The sequence below is a fragment of the Paroedura picta genome, chromosome 2 (assembly GCF_049243985.1).
Source record: "Paroedura picta isolate Pp20150507F chromosome 2, Ppicta_v3.0, whole genome shotgun sequence".
Lineage (NCBI taxonomy): Eukaryota > Metazoa > Chordata > Lepidosauria > Squamata > Gekkonidae > Paroedura > Paroedura picta.
The window spans coordinates 137,556,462-137,572,823 of NC_135370.1; the positions used below are offsets into that span (position 1 = coordinate 137,556,462).

Here is a 16,362-nt window from a genome sequence, read left to right on the forward strand (position 1 = left end):
TCCTGTGGGGTCCTTTCAGTACAGAAAGTGTTATACAGCTAATATTTTTTACATTTCCTTCTAAGTCTCATAAGACTCTAGATTATGGCTAATATCTCATAACACCAACAGTAATACAGCAGTTGATATTAAAGCATTTTTCCCAGCTACTTATTCTATAAAATATTAATTGCTAGCTTGTGCACATGCAGTATGGGGTATTAGGTAACTGAGTTCCTGCTCCAGCCTAAATCAATAAAAGATAACACACACTACATCAATCATTTCTTAGCCTCTCTTACTACCAAGTACAGGGCATCTGTGGAGGCCTATTTTTCTTCTTCTTGTGTAAACAATTGCTAGGATTCCCAATACTGAAGTACTAGATTTTAATATCATAACTTACTTAAGAAAGATATATTTTTCTCCAAAAGCATTTCCTGTAGTAAGACTTCATGTTCGTGTCCAATAGCACTGATTTCTCACATTAAGGAACGAGGAACCTTATTGGTTTAAAACAAAATGCATTTAAAACCAGAATACAGTTATCTAATATTGAATTCTGATTGGGAATGACAGGACACTTAATTTGAGTGTTTTTTAAATGTACCCATTTTCGATGGAGATGAAGACTAGAGCTGGGGACAAAAAAATCAACACACATGGTACTAATCATTTAATAATTTCATATATCGACAAGTGAAAACAGCTACGACAAGATCTTGTTCCTCTTCATATCTGTAAGAGGAACTGAAATACCACTAGGAACTTAGCAGTTCATAGGACTGCTTAGGATAGGATACGAATAGCTGCTGGGTTCCATTCAAGGTACAGATTATCATGCACAAATCCCTGCACAGCCTTGGACCCTTATATCTGCAGCAGCAGCTCTCCCCCTATGTTCTGCTATAATAGCTTTGCTCATCTGTCCATGGCCTTCTGCAGGTGCCACTTTGCAAACAGAGAAGATCAACAACCAGGCATACATGTTGTTTCTGTGTGGGGTCCCTCTCTTATGGAATGGCTTGCTTGAAGGTGCCCTCATTCCTGTCATTCAGCAAATTTAAACTAAGTTGTTTAGGAGAACTTTTCTATGAGGGGTAAGGGACTGTGAATACAAAGTATTATCAGTTTCCTGCATGTTACCAAACTGTTGTTGCTTCGCTACCATTTTTCTTCATTATATCCACACGCTTTATCATGCTATACTCTCTTAGATTTTGGTAATCCTAAACATAGTACATTGCTCATTTAATATCTCCTCATATTGATTGTATTGAACTACACTGTGCATATTAGATATTTCTTTGTATGGACCATTATTGATTTTCACAGTGTAATCTGCTTTCAGTCTCAGTGGGAAAGATGGACTATACAGTAAATAAGCAAACAATTTCTGCATTATGGGTTGTCGTACATTTGACCGTTCTTATTGCCTTAGGCAATTTTTGGTTTGCAGTATTTTCTAGTTCTGTAATCCTGGTCCTACTGCATTGTTTGCTGTATATCTTTGTTGTTTATTTTAATTGATAGCTATATTTTGTAATCCACTTTGGGTCTGAGGAAGAAAGGCCTATAAATGAAATTAACAAAATAATTAAAAACTCCCTCCCCTAATGTCTTCAAGAGATATCAAGAATAGCTTCCCATAAATACCAATGGGCATTGCTTTTCCCTGTAATAAAAGGAATTAAAGAATTTCAAGGATAACTTTTCAGAAAAGAGGAAAAACAATTATGAATCTTATTACACCACAGTTAAACAAGGCTGATCTGAGGTGTACAGAATTCCAGCATATTCACTGCATAACAAGATGCAAACTCAAATGTTAATGGGCAGGAATAGTACAGAAGAATTAACACGCAACTCCTGATTCCTATCAATTCACTTTATATTAGTCACAACTCTTTTGAAAAGTATCTTCCACCAGAAAATTACATGATATAAATACAACGTTAAAATGGATATCATGAACCACATTAAACTTTACAATTAATGACAAAGTCAACCAAAGGAGATGAATGACGGCAAAAATTTAAGACAACTAGAAGCAAAGTTTATAATGCACCATAAGTAGAAACACTTAGGCTTAGTCTACAGCAATACCAATTATTGACATATAGCACTGACCATGGGGTAAAACTTGTAAATAACCTCACAAGCCATTTTCTACTCATGCAATCCAGCAGGCTAGTTTCCCGTAAGCATCTGAACTATTACTGAAAAATAGCCTCCTGGCATTTATAAAGAGGTTGACTTCATACTGTAGTCCATGCATATATAATTAGATAGTTGTATTTAAAATCAATATGCAGTCCTTAGAAGACATTATGCTTTTAAAACCTTAACTTTAAATTGATTTTAGCTACTTTATATGCCTTAAAATTAACAACTAATTCAGCATCGTATATTCTCAAATAATGCCTTCTCACTCAGATATAATCTAATTTTAATACAACTAACAATTATTATTTTGTTATTCACTGCTAATTATTTCTGTTACCACTGAGAAACTGAACTGAAATTAAGATGATTCACAATGTATATTAAATACAATTTGGCAAATATTGTTTAACAAAAAAGTTAACTTAGCCAGACCTATACATTTTGAGAAAGAAAAGGAGAATGCACACAAATTACATTTTTCCTCTCTGCAGTGGATTATAGCAGGGAATGGAAGAACAAATCCGCACCAATCTTTCTCAGCAAATAAAGCAGTGCACAGATCAGATTTCACTCCTTCACTTAATTTAAAATCCAGAGCTGGATCCAAATCTCTGCTTGCAGAACAGATCTTTCCAGTCTTCTTTTTCATCTAAAAGTCCCTAGAATATTGTTCCAGAGAACAGATGAAAACTTGGGGACAGTTTTAGTGCAACATCAAGATCTGCACTGAGAAGACAGAACTGGTAAAAATCATTTCCAATAGCAGAAGATGGATTGGGGGAATCCCACCCATTGTATTTATTGTTCCACTAATTCAGATTTCATCTACATTCAAGTGGCCAGGTAGGGTATCGATATCATCAATATATAATGTTATTCTGACAACAAGCTATGAAGTTGACTAAATCTTAGTTTAGGATAAATCCTAGCCTAATATAACTACGTACCTAAGATTCTATTGTAAGCAAAGTGACAGTCTTCTAAGCCCATGGACTTTAAAGGAATTAGAATGGTCTAATTCCGTTTAGGATGGCACTGTCAATCACTATCACAAAGGATGGGCTGTAGTTCAGTTGCAGAGCATTTGTTTCACATGAAGAAGGTTGCAGGTTAAATCCTTGGCAGCTCTAGCTAAAAAGATCAGGTGGCAGATGATGTGAAAAAACCTCCACCTGAAATTCTGGAGAACTGCTGCCAGTCCAAGTAGACAATACAGATCCCAATAGACCAATGGTTTAATTTAGTATAAGGCTAATTCCTGTACATGTTGATGGATGAAAAGGGACCTGAACCCAAGCCTTTGTACTATTAAACTGTGACTGTGACTTGGGCTGCCTGGATCACTGAAAAAGCCAGGAGGAGAGTTAATCTGAGTATCAAGGGCAGCATGGCAGTGCTACATCCCTCTCTCTCAAGTGCATCATAATAAGAATAATTTATTAGATTTGCCACAAAACAATTCCCAAAGGCCTACTTTCATCTCTAATTGAAATTAACCCATTCCATTACTGATTAAGATGAGAGAGTTGAGGACAGAGCTTCACAAAGAGAAAAGAGAGGCACCAAGTGGAGATCTGGTAAGAGCAGGAGACACAACTGACAGTTATTTCCAGTACCATTAGATTGTCAGTCTTCTGTGAACAAGGGCTGCTTTAAAAAATCCAATCACTGCACTAAACTCATGAAACAGAGTAAGCTATCAAAATAAACAAATAAGCTTTACTTTTAGTCATTACTACTGTCCCAAGGAATGAGTAACATTTAAAAGTAAAGATTACTGATGTGGAACACATCTTCTAGCGCGTCCCCTGAAACGGATATAACTATGGATATGATGTCCATAGTCCTGCCCCATGGAGTGCTCCAGAAGAGGCCTGGGCAGTGTGGAGGCCTGGCGGCCAAGCGCTGGCCCTGCTTGACACCTGGGCAGTCACAGGGCAGCATGGAGGCCTGGCAGTCCAGCACCAGCCCCTCCTGAGGCCTGGGCGGTTGCCGGTAAGTGTGAAGACCTGGTGGCTCAGTGCTGGCCCCACCTGAGGTCTGGGCAGTCATGGGGCAGTGCAGAGGCTGCATGGGCCAGACCTACAGCAAAGGTGAGTCTGGTGAGGAAGTGGGAGTCTGAGTAGGGGGAGGTGGGAGGGGGTTGGTGTAGGGTGTGAGAGAGAAAGGAGTCTGGGTGTGTGTATGAGGAAGGGGTAAGGGACCAGGAAGGAGATCAGGTAAGTCAGAGGTAAGGTTGGTGAGGGTAGGGGATGAATGGGGGGAAGGAGCTTGTGTGTGTTTGTGTGTAAGAGAGAGGGAGAGAGGGAGGGACCAGGGAGGAGGTAAGGGGGGCAAGGGCCGGGAGAAATGGGGTGGAAGGAGTTTGTGTGTGTAACTGAGAGGGTGGTCCAAGGAGTTTTCAACAGGTTCCTAAATCTAAGTATAAGAAATAAAATGGAATTCTCTAATCAATATGCATCATAGATATTTGGAATATAATTACACATCTTATTCTATCAAAAATCCTTCTTCATTCTAATAATCAAGCAAGACTCTCAAACACGCCTCCAACTTTCAGTTCTCTTTGTTTTCATTAACTTTGACTCTGCTATTCTTTAAGGATAGAAGCAACAACAGGCGGTTGATAGGTCCAAGACTGTCACTTTTCAAAACCATAAATTCAAATACACTTTATCCAACGGAAAATGCAAAGCAGCCAAGAATTCTTGTGATTCTATGTATATTACAATGGCTAATCATTTATTATAAGATTATGTGTTCCATGTTACCAACAGCAAAAAATGGATTCTCTCTAATGACAGGAAATGTATATCTACTGAACTGACAACTTTCATATGGCATATCTGATTTTCGTTAGTGTAAGAGAAAGGGTCTGCAATGACCCTCCAGTAGCAGACTGAATGTAAAATAGGGGAGTATGAAATGTGTTTTGTGAAGCAGAACTTCATGTCAGGTTAAAGCTAGACACGTCTCTTCCACAGAGTCTAAGCTCATCAATTGTTCACCTAAAATTTTATGGGGAAGGATACTGTTTGATGCAGTCCACCAGTGGTCCATAACAATAGTCATTCACAGTACACTGCAGACAAATAAGAAAAGTAGTCTAGTGATAGGTAACTACAGATTATAGTTAAACAGTATTCTAAAAACAATAATTACTTTTCTTCATAAAGGCTATCAAAAACTGTTCAGATTTAATCACAGAAAACAAAAATTGCGCATTCTTTATTCCCTATTTTTAAAAAAAGCTATTAAAAAGTGAAATGCTCTCTTCACAAATATTGCATTGCCATTTATGGAGTATCCTGACCTCAGTGATAGATTATGATGACAGTAATTAAATGAGGTTTAAAATCCTTTACACTGCTAGGCAGATAACAGCACTGCTACGGAAAAAGGATGGCTGTGATGAATACCTGATAGACCTGGTTTGCTAGAACTCCATCTGGAATCTGTGAAGGGTCCCGCAGCATACTGTTTATAAGAGTTTTGGAAGCTGTGGGAGAAGATGATGATATTTTTAGTGTTGCTGTAAACATGTCACTAACCAGCTGTCAAGAACAAAAAAAATTACACATGCTTTTCAGGGTGGGGGGGGGAGACTATAATTTTGTTTATGTTCCAGTATTTTTCAATTGCACAATAGACTGTGAAAATATTTTTCATAATCCTACCTGGTTAATACTGTACATTATGATTACAAAATTAAATTGCTTATACTAAGCAAAACAACAAAGAAAATCAAATTTTCCTATTAAAAAAAGAATTAAGAAAAAATTGGAGGAAAAAAATGCAAAAGATAAGAGCTGGTTCCATTATTTTTGGCGAGAACCAAAAAGGTTAGGGATGAAAACAATTATAACATTAGAAACATTTTACTGGAGCTCATATATTTAAAACCATTTAAAGTATCTGCTGGCACACATGAAATATCTGGGTGATTACATCAGTATTGCCAAGTTGCTAGGACCTAACACGTTGCTAGGACCTAACACGTTTTGATCTAACTGCTCTTCATCAGAGGTAAACTGACAGATGTACTCATGTAAATATATATTTTTGTACAATATTATTTGATCAGATATAGCTAGTTCTGGTCCTGCAGACTTGTTATTTAGCAGAATCCTCAGCTACCTTATATCTTATACTGCGTGCTGACCTCTCATTTTTGGACCTTTTGTCAGATCAGCATGCATTAGGACTCTCTAATATCCAGGGAAGGATATTAAATTCTGCTAACCTTTTTGGTTTTCAGCTGTTTTTCAGGTTGTGTTTTTTGTTTCCCTTTATGGTATCTGTTGTCCATTATTTTTGGCCTTCACGTTGCACTTCACTGCTGGGCTAGTGTCTGGGAGACCTGGGTTCGAATACCCACTCTGTCATTTAAGCTTGCTAAGTGATCTTAGGACAGTCACACTCTCAGCTTAATCTATCCTATAAAGTTATTGTAAGGATAAAATGGAAAAGGGAAAAATATTGCAAGCACTTTAGGTACCCACAGGGAGGAAAATGGAGCATAAATACAGTGAAGTTATATAAGAATATGCCATTTACAAAGCTGCTAAAATACCATGCATGGTTTCCAAGTACATTTTTTTACAGTTTTGTACGTGCTTTTCACTTAATTCAATGAGATCTAATAGATGCACAATTGTGAACTAGATTGCTGGCATTCATTAGGAAACCAATGGAGTAATGACAATAGGCATTGAACGTCTACATGTGGCAAGGGTTCTACATCACACTGCAGGCAATATCAGATTCAGTTAATTCTTGTTTATATTTTGAAAACTTAGGATATCACAAGAAAATTATTACATGAATATGTGCTTGTAATGTTACTAATCAGTATGTGCCTAAAATTTCCAATTTCTTCATGGTGGTCAAGGAATCAGACATGGGCTAAAGGATCAAATACTTCTTTCATACAACCTCTCCTTTCTAGCAGGAGGTATTAATAAAGGGTGGGACTTAATTATTTATAGATTTTGTATCCCACCTTTCCACTCTTACAAAGTAAAGGTAAAGGTATCCCCTGTGCAAGCACTGGGTCATGTCTGACCCTTGAAGTGACGCCCTCTAGCGTTTTCATGGCAGACTCAATATGGGGTGGTTTGCCATTCCCTTCCCCAGTCATTACTATTTAGCCCCCAGCAAGCTGGGTACTCATTTTACCAACCTCGGAATTATGGAAGGCTGAGTCAACCTTGAGCCGGCTGCTGGGATTGAACTCCCAGCCTCATGGGCAGAGCTTCAGACTGCATATCTGCTGCCTTACCATTCTGCGCCACAAGAGGCTCTTTCTTATAAAGTAGCTAACAATTTAAAACATACATGATAAAATTACATTTTAAAGTCATGCAAATCATACTCCCTCCCAAACATCCATCATGAAAACAAGTTTTTAAAATAGGTTAAATTACATACTAAACATGAAAACATTGATTAAGTTGGTGTGATCATTGAGGAAATGCTACATGATTAATAGGTTAAGGTATCTATTCTTTACCCACTGGCAGAAGGCTTTGCTGGTTAACATTCTGGAAGCAAAGTAACAGTTTGGTTGCAAAACCCTGTTTAGCAGAAAGCTCTGGTTACTATTGATTGTGATTAACATCTATACACCAATACATATTTTGTACCAGGAGGGGAAAGGCAGGGAGGATGAGTCTTACACATGCTATTCACAGGAGGAAATGATGGATTAACATATGCACTCTCCACAACTCCCAAGCCCTTCAGCATTATGGTTAAATCTGTTATCAGTTAATGAAGATTGACTGTCTGGCATTCATTCAGACATCAGCATAGAGCTTGTACCAGTGTCCAAGCTGATGCCCTTGGCTGATTCCTGCACCCAAGTCATGCCAACTGCATTAACTCTAAATTTTGCGGTAGGAATACTTTAACTTGTGCCACTGTTCCATGGATGTGCTTGGGGGAAGGGAGGGGAGAGGTGATTCAATCAGGAGGGTCAGCTTGACATTTGGGAGACCCAAGTTTTAATCTTCAATCTGCCATGGAAGGTTGCTGGGGGATCCTTTGCCAAGCACGTGGCCTTATCTACCACACAGGGTTGCTTTGAGAATAAAATTAAGAATAGGAGAGTGTTGCAAGTCATTTTGGGCCCATTGGAGAGAAACGTATGGTACAAATGAAGTCTATAAATAGATTAACATTTCAGGCAAAGGTCTCCTGAAGTGCTGTGCTGTTCAACGGGATGCCAAGCCTGCCTTTTGCTCGTGAGCTGCGTTACAGGCTTCCTGAAATGATGCACTCAACAGCAATTCCAGTTAGGTGCACTGAATGCAGTCCAATCCTGGTTAGTCAGAAGCTAACCCCACTGTGCTTTTAGTATATCATTTAAGTAATGATGGTAGATCACTTTTAAAATAAAGCTACTATAAGCATCTCACTGTAAACATCCAAAACTCAAACCAGATTGACACCATGAGATAATATGATGAAGATAATACCCACAAAAGAAGTATACATTTTCATATAAAGGGGAAAGCCCTAGGAGGGAAATTTTCTCACACTCGTTGAAAAATCCAAAAAGTGTGTGTTAGTGTGTGTGGGGGGGGGGAGCAAGCATACATATGTACAGGAAGCCTAAGTGGAGGTAGAAATGTGGAATTAAAAATACACAGAAAAGAAACCCAAGGGGTAGAAGGGGTTCTCTCTCTCTTACACAAACACACAAACACACGTGGAAATTTTAAAAATCACAAGCACACTGGGGTCAAGGGAGGGGAGAAGAACACAGAGACCTTTTCCACACCAGGAATTTGGACTGACTCATCACTCGTCCAGTTGCGGGGCTTTTGCTGCAGGCTTCATCAGGGCTTATGTTGGGCTAGGGTTGTCTGGAAGGCTTTCCTGGCTCGGCTTCTACCCTCCCTCACCCACAGTATCACATTCCTAAAAATAAAAAGTATTTCTTTTTATTTTTTTGGAATGCGGTATTATGTTGTTAAGCCACCCCAGCTACCCACATTCCGGGTTGACAGGGTGCAGTGGGCCAAATGCCCCCCCATGCGGTGCCAGGAAGAGGCAGGGTAAGCTGCCTTGAGCTGAAAACTGGGCGACAGCACAATACAACACCTCCTATGTGGTAAGGATCAGAGTGATGAAAGGTGGGGGGAGAAGAAACTTGGATGAAAGCCTAAGGTGGAGCAAGGGGGATCACACTGATGATGGGTAAGAAAAAGAGAGGGAGACTTTCATCTGCCTCTTCAGCTTGAGCAGTTTGTTTTCTTCACTCATATATTTAACAACTTCTCGCTCCCCTCACTGACCTACCTCTCTGCCAGCAGCTTGCTTTTCTCTCCCCATCCTCACACTGTTCTAGTTAAACAATCCAAAAGAAAGGCTCTTCTCCTATAATTAGGGTTCCTATGTCTCCAGTATTGGCTGGTAAACTCCTGGCACGAATTCCCTCTGTCAACCAATTGAAATTGACCAGCAGGAGGGAAAAAATTACGCTCTACCATCTCTGCTGGCTTGCATGAAAGCTAGAAATTGAGAGCTAAGTTCATGCTTTTAAAAATCTTGCCTTAAAATCTTCATGGTTTAATGGAATATACACATTTGACATCGTTAAAGCAATATAAAAATAATGGATTGGCAGGAACTTCTATCAACCTTATCCAACCTTTCTAGACGGTATTATAGTCACATGGCATCATCTCATAAGAAAAATGTAACTGTTCCTTTTGTAGCAAGGTTCCTTTTGGAGACTAAAGTTGCTACTGAAGTCTAGAACCTGGTAAGATCATAGGTCCTACCTTCGCATTTGATGATCACACAATCATCTTAACATCTAACATCTAAATAGTAGTATTTTCATAGAATCCCACAATATATGTAAGCTCCAGAAAATAAGGTGTATAGATTGCACATGCAGTGCATTTGTACTGGGCACTCTGTAAAAGCTAATACACAGACATCTGAGTGAACCATTGATACGTGGAAGGACGTGCCAGCTGCTACAATTGCAGAATAACTTCTCACTGCATGTTGGCCCAGCATTTGGGAGTCACAGGGCCAGAATTTAAATCCCATGTTGTCTTCTCTACTGACATCTGCCTGAAGAGATCTGCAAGGCAGCACGATCACCTTCTTATTTGGTAGTGACTGTGGAATAGACGCCGTTTAAAATAAATAACTGAAAGTAGAACAAAGACACATTTCTACTATTGAGAAGCATGTACGACAAGCTCCAGAACCCATATGGTTTCTTTCAGTATGTTTATTCTGATGCTTCTTCTGCTCTGTTTTAATTTTTGTTCATACAGGACATTTAAAAATGTGAGACCAAAAGCAAAAAGTTATAGAAATTTAAAATTCTTATTTTGCAAGGCAAGGATGCCTGATTACAGCTAGACCATATTAAATAAGCCAACTGTGCTGGGAAAGGCAGAAATTATTATTAATATTATTATTAATAATAAATGTTATTTGAAATTTCTGACATTTACTGTAGACATATAAAGGTATGAATAAAAATTTAACAAAAAAACCCTTTAATATGACTGAAAAATGAAATCAGCTTAAGGGTCAGAACTCAGAAATTGAAATACATACTGCGACAGAACAAATATTTTCTTGTTCTCTAAAACAGTGTATGCCTTTTAAAAAGTTAATACATCAATATTTATATTTTATAAATTGAATTTAAGCAAATGCTGTTGGTATACTACAAACTGCAACTTCTAGTCTTGTGAGCTGAGTTTGATCCCCTACTCCTCAACATGCAGCCATTTGAGTGACCTTGGGCTACTCACAGCTCTGATAGTGCTGTTCTTACAGAGCAGTCCTGTCACAGCTCTCAGCCCCATCTACTTCACAGGTTGTCTGATGTGTGGAGAGGAAGAGAAGGCGATTGTAAGCTGCTCTGAGACTCCTAAGGGTAGTGAAAAGCTGCGTATAAAAACAACTTCATTTTACAAGAATGTTTAGAAAGGGCTCAGTTGTGAAGTTTCAATCATTCTTTTGAAGTTATATGAAGCTTTCTATGGAATGCCACATCAGCATCAGCAGTACTCAATAAAATGCAGTCAATCAATCAATCAATATTTATTTACAGTCATCCAGACCAAAATTAAAATACAAGTAATTAAAAACTAAGAAAATTTAAAAAGAGAAAAAACACTAATAGTACTATAAAATTTTAAAAGATCTGACAACATAAAAACTTTAAGATGTTACATTCAATATTTAAAACATAGTTTAAGTTGCCAGTGACAAATGGCTCTTTGTACTTTTGAAATTGGATCAGAGATAAATTTTCTGATCCACATACATAGTACACAATTTCATGACGGTAAAAAGGTAAAGGTAAAGGTATCCCCTGTGCAAGCACCGAGTCATGTCTGACCCTTGGGGTGACGCCCTCTAGCGTTTTCATGGCAGACTCAATACGGGGTGGTTTGCCAGTGCCTTCCCCAGTCATGAGCGTTTACCCCCCAGCAAGCTGGGTACTCATTTTACCGACCTCGGAAGGATGGAAGGCTGAGTCAACCTTGAGCCGGCTGCTGGGATTGAACTCCCAGCCTTATGGGCAAAGCTTTCAGACAGCTGCCTTACCACTCTGCGCCACAAGAGGCTCTTTCATGACGGTAGTGCAAAATTTAGCTGTGCAGAGAGTTATTTGCCTGCTTCGTCTTGAAGCAGCACCTTGACTTTCTCCTCTGGGGAAGATCTTGGGTCGGTATTCAAAACTGGCTGAATAAAGTTACATCTGATGGTATCATATATGGGGCAGCACATGTTCGTCTGACTCTATCCATCCACTAGCACAAGGACAGAGTTGCTGAGCAAGCCAACACAGCTGAAGGTAGAGCTGAGCATCTTGCTTGGGCGAAGGCCCTTCTATGGGTGTTAAGTTCTAGGTCTGATAGATATGGGGCTGGAACAAGCTTGTATCGGATCCTATCTGGACACAGAAACTCTGGCGTTTTGGCTAGATCACTTTACTGACTAATGTCCTTGGCCCTTTGGTTTAATTATGGATTTAGCTTGATCTTGGTGTAAGTTGGCTAGCTGTTGTTCCATAAAGCCGAGCTGTGATAGTTTGCGCTTCACAGTTTTAGCCAAATTGACTGAAAGTTGTCTCTTAAGATCAAAGCAGACAATCGCTTTGGGTCATAGGTTAGCTTCAGCCAATAGAGGATAGATAGCATATAGATCTTATCTTCCACACTTTGCATATGTTTCTAATCTCACTCTGGCTTTTGAAATGCATTTAGGGAGCTGAATGATCTTCCTTAGAAATGTTGACTGCACCCTTTCCAGTAGCATAACACTAGATGTTGAGGCTCTTGAAAAGGAGCCAAATAGCAGCTGAGAAAGTGTCTTGGCTCTGTAGAGCTCTAGGGCAGATGGCACAAAATATTTTCCCTTGGTTCGATAGAATTTGACAATGTTGTTAGCCAATCTTTGGGCTTGCTCAGCAGCATACTGAAAGTGAGCAGTCCTGGCGCATGAAGATTGTAATATAACTCTCAGGTACTTGAACTTACTGACTTCTTCAATTTTATAGTTGTCTAGTTTCCAGATGTTTGGTTTTGTCCTCTTGCCGAAAACCATGATCTTTGTCTTTTGGTAGTGTACTTGGAGTTGTTCTTCTTTACAGTAGCTGCTAAGCCTCCTTAGCATTCTTTTGAGTCCTACTGCAGTTCTGGAAAGTAATACTACGTCATCGGCGTAAAGGAGAATAGGAACAGGACGATGGGCTAAACTAGGTGGATGAAATTCCTTGTCCTGGAATGATTTAATTATACCGTTTATGTAAATGTTAAACAAAGTAGAAGCTAAGATGCAGCTTTGTCTAACTCCTTTGGTGAAATTAATGGGACTGGTAAGATGACCTTGGTTACTGCATCTGACCCTTATTGTTGTGCCCTGGTTTAATAAGGGCAAGAAGCCGTCGATCAATAGAAGAGTTCTCTAATTTCTTCCAGAGGCGAGATCTAGAGATACAATTGAAGGCAGCTATAAAATCAACAAATACGGCATAGAGAGAAGATTTTGCAGAGATGTATTTTTCTGCTAGGTGTTGAATAGTCAAGCAATGATCAATGATGGAGGCACCTTCTCTGAAACTAGCTTGTTCAGACCCTAACAGCCATTCCTGCTTGATCCAACTCGAGAGCTTCTCTAGTAGATGTTTTGCGTATAACTTGCTGGGGATACTCAGTAGGCTTATAGGGCGATAGTTTTCTGGGTCTTATAAAAGGGTACAACCACTGCTGTCAGCCAACCGCTAGGAATATGACCTGAGGAATTAATTAGTTTTTTGTTAATTAAGTGTCCCACAATAAGGCCTCAGAATAGAGTAAGTGAAGGAAATTTTTTTCACCCAGTTTCCTCACTTTGTTCCTCCAATTACCTATTCCAAGCTGCCAGGGAATGGGCCTGTCTCTTCCTCTTTAGCTGCTCCTGGGGACACCTTTTAAATACTTCCTCAAGGAAGAACCAATTCTGGACTCAGTCAGTCTTCTCTCCCCAACCCAGACCTGGGGAGTGACAGCCCCCTGGGTCAATGTATACTTTATTTATTTATTTATTTGTATTTATATACCACCCTTCCCGAAGGCTCAAGGCGGTTTACATGGAAGAAGAAAACGATACAGGTAACATCATTTCTAGAACAATAAGGTGAATAACAATAATAACATTAATATAATAACAACAACATCAACATTAAAGAATGGTGGAACTACAAGGAGCCTCAGCTCAACTCTTACTGAGACCCAGTATGTTGGATAGATTCATAGCAGTCGTAGTAGGAGGGGGGGCTAGAGGGCCAATTGGAAATGGTGGTTTAGGTCGACCTCAATCAAATGCCTGGCAGAGGAGTTCCCTTTTGCAGGCCTTGTGGAACTGTTCGTTTTGGTCTCTGAACTGCTACTGGGCTGGGATCTAAGTGTCATTTCCCCCCTTAATTTATCTGTGTTTCGATAGGAATTGATCTGTTTGTTCAATGTAAAGAGTAGAAGGATACCACTGACCCATGAATAGAACAAGCATAAAAATATCATCAATATATCCAATTCTCTCAACATGGTCCTATCTGTTGAAAAAGCCTCAGGTTTGCAGAAAAAGCTGACATATACATATACATATACATATACATATACATATACACATATACACATACACACACACACACACACACACACACACACACACACACACACACACACACACATATATATATATATATATATATATATATATAAACCTTCATGGAGGGTTTCAAAGCCCTCCAAAGCTGCACTCAGGGCCAGCATGGCATCAGCCACAGGAAGACTTGATATCATACAACCTGCAAGACTCACCAAGGCCTGGCTGCTTGCTACTCTCCAATAGCAGCCACCCTACAGAAGCCAGTGTGGTGTAGTGGCTAGAACTTCAGATTAAAGTAAGGGAGACTTAGGTTCAAATTCATACTCTGTCCTGGAAACTCATTGGGTGACTACAGGCCAGTCACACAATATCTACTTAGTCTAGGGATACCAGCACCAGGCAGGGCTTGGAAATCTCCTGGAATTACAGCTGATCTCCAGATTATTGAGATCTGACCTTCCAGAATAAATGGTTGCTTTGGAAAGTAGAATTTATGGCATTATAGCTGCTGTTCCCTCCCCTCCCCAATGTTCACCCTTTCCAGGCTACACCCTCAAATCTCCAGGTAATTCTCAAGCCAGAGTTGGGACAGAAAAAAGGTTAGTTGGCTGGCAGGTGAAAAGGAGATACAGAAGGTATGGGGGCTGCCAGGAACAGGAGACAGCAAATGCCATAAGGAAGAAAGCTAGGTGTTCCTGGCAAGTCCTCATATGTTCCCTATCATGCTAAGTCTGTCCACCATGGTTCATAAGAGTGACCAGCTTACACCACACACATGGATCTGGACTGGCAATAGTAGCCGGCACCACAGGCCAAAACCAGCCTGGCAACTGGCACTCTTTTCCTGAAGAAACACAGCCAGGGGGGTGGAAGGTGGGAAAGTTATATGAATGGGGGTAGTTAAACATAGGTTGGCTCGTGAGTGAGAATGAAGGCAGAGACCCGGGGGTTTTCAGAAAAAGGAAAGAGGCACAATTTGGAGACAGGAAAATGAGGTTCCCTCACAAGTCCGTGCATGACTACCACTTGTAAATTCTATTGATTTAATTAATGTTCATGTGGGTAAGATGGTATACATCTTCTTGTGTGACTGGTAACTCAGGAGGCTACACAGCAAAATGAGGATTTGAATCTGAGGTTTTCCATATAACAGAATGTAATGCCATCCTCTACCCCAATGGCTCTAGGTGGGTAGTCTGGAGCTAGCTCTTTACACAATGGTTTTTAGAGACCTCTCACATGGTTGATATGTGAAAATTTCCCCCAAATCCACTGAAACACAACATCAGGTGTTCTGCTAGTTTTGTGATGATGTAATGCTTAGAACCAAGCTAAGCAAATAGTATAACATGAAAGCTCTAAAAGCTCAGGTAGGAGTACTTTGTAGTCTCCTACACTGCATTCTAATGTTATGTTAAATTATAGTATGTGCAAGAAACTCTGATTAGTCTATTGGATATAAGTAACAGACTTTTGTAGACCCAATTAGGTCTACACACATCACACATCACTAAACCATCACAGTTGTTCATCTGAATGCAGTGGCACCAATCTCTATATGGGCTTTTCCCCTAGCATACTAAAGTTCTGTTGGCAAAATGTTTGGAAGTAGGGAGTGTAATAAACTGCAAATGGTAAGCCATATTATTCTGTGGCAGCAAAGGGAAACAACAGTTTGGTGATCTCTTGAAGTTTAACAACATCTATTCCAACATAAGATTTTGTGAGTTAGAGCTCACTTCATTAGATACATAGGAGTGTTCATTCATTAGGCAGCCCAGAAATATCTATATTCAGAACTTATAGCTATAGTCAGCACTTGATGAAGAAGAATCTCTCATGAAACTTATGCTAGAATAAATGTTGGTCTTTAAAGTGCTGCTGAACTCCTTTTTATAGTAATATGTAGTTTCCTTTGTAATTAAAATGCATATAAACAATTACTAGAATAAGCCTCGTTACAAAGGTAGTATGCAAAGTACATTTTGTGAAAAAGCTACAACAGTACTGCTGTTAGAGGTTACTACAGAGTGTAGCAGAATGCTTTCCTATAAAATATGCATGTACAAATGCCACTAATAT

General features: G+C 39.4%; 1 protein-coding gene across 4 annotated transcripts in view; it reads right to left on the minus strand.

Annotated features, from left to right (window-relative positions):
* The window catches only part of CDIN1 (CDAN1 interacting nuclease 1), a 183,860-nt gene that overhangs the window by 91,918 nt on the left and 75,580 nt on the right, over positions 1 to 16,362 (minus strand). For all 4 annotated transcript variants that reach the window (XM_077322971.1, XM_077322973.1, XM_077322974.1 and 1 more), the window contains exons 6-8: positions 5,565 to 5,644; positions 5,178 to 5,227; positions 386 to 453 (exon numbers count right to left, since the gene is read on the minus strand). In XM_077322971.1, the coding sequence (XP_077179086.1) occupies positions 386 to 453; positions 5,178 to 5,227; positions 5,565 to 5,644 (198 nt within the window). The remainder of the gene's footprint in view (positions 1 to 385; positions 454 to 5,177; positions 5,228 to 5,564; positions 5,645 to 16,362) is intronic.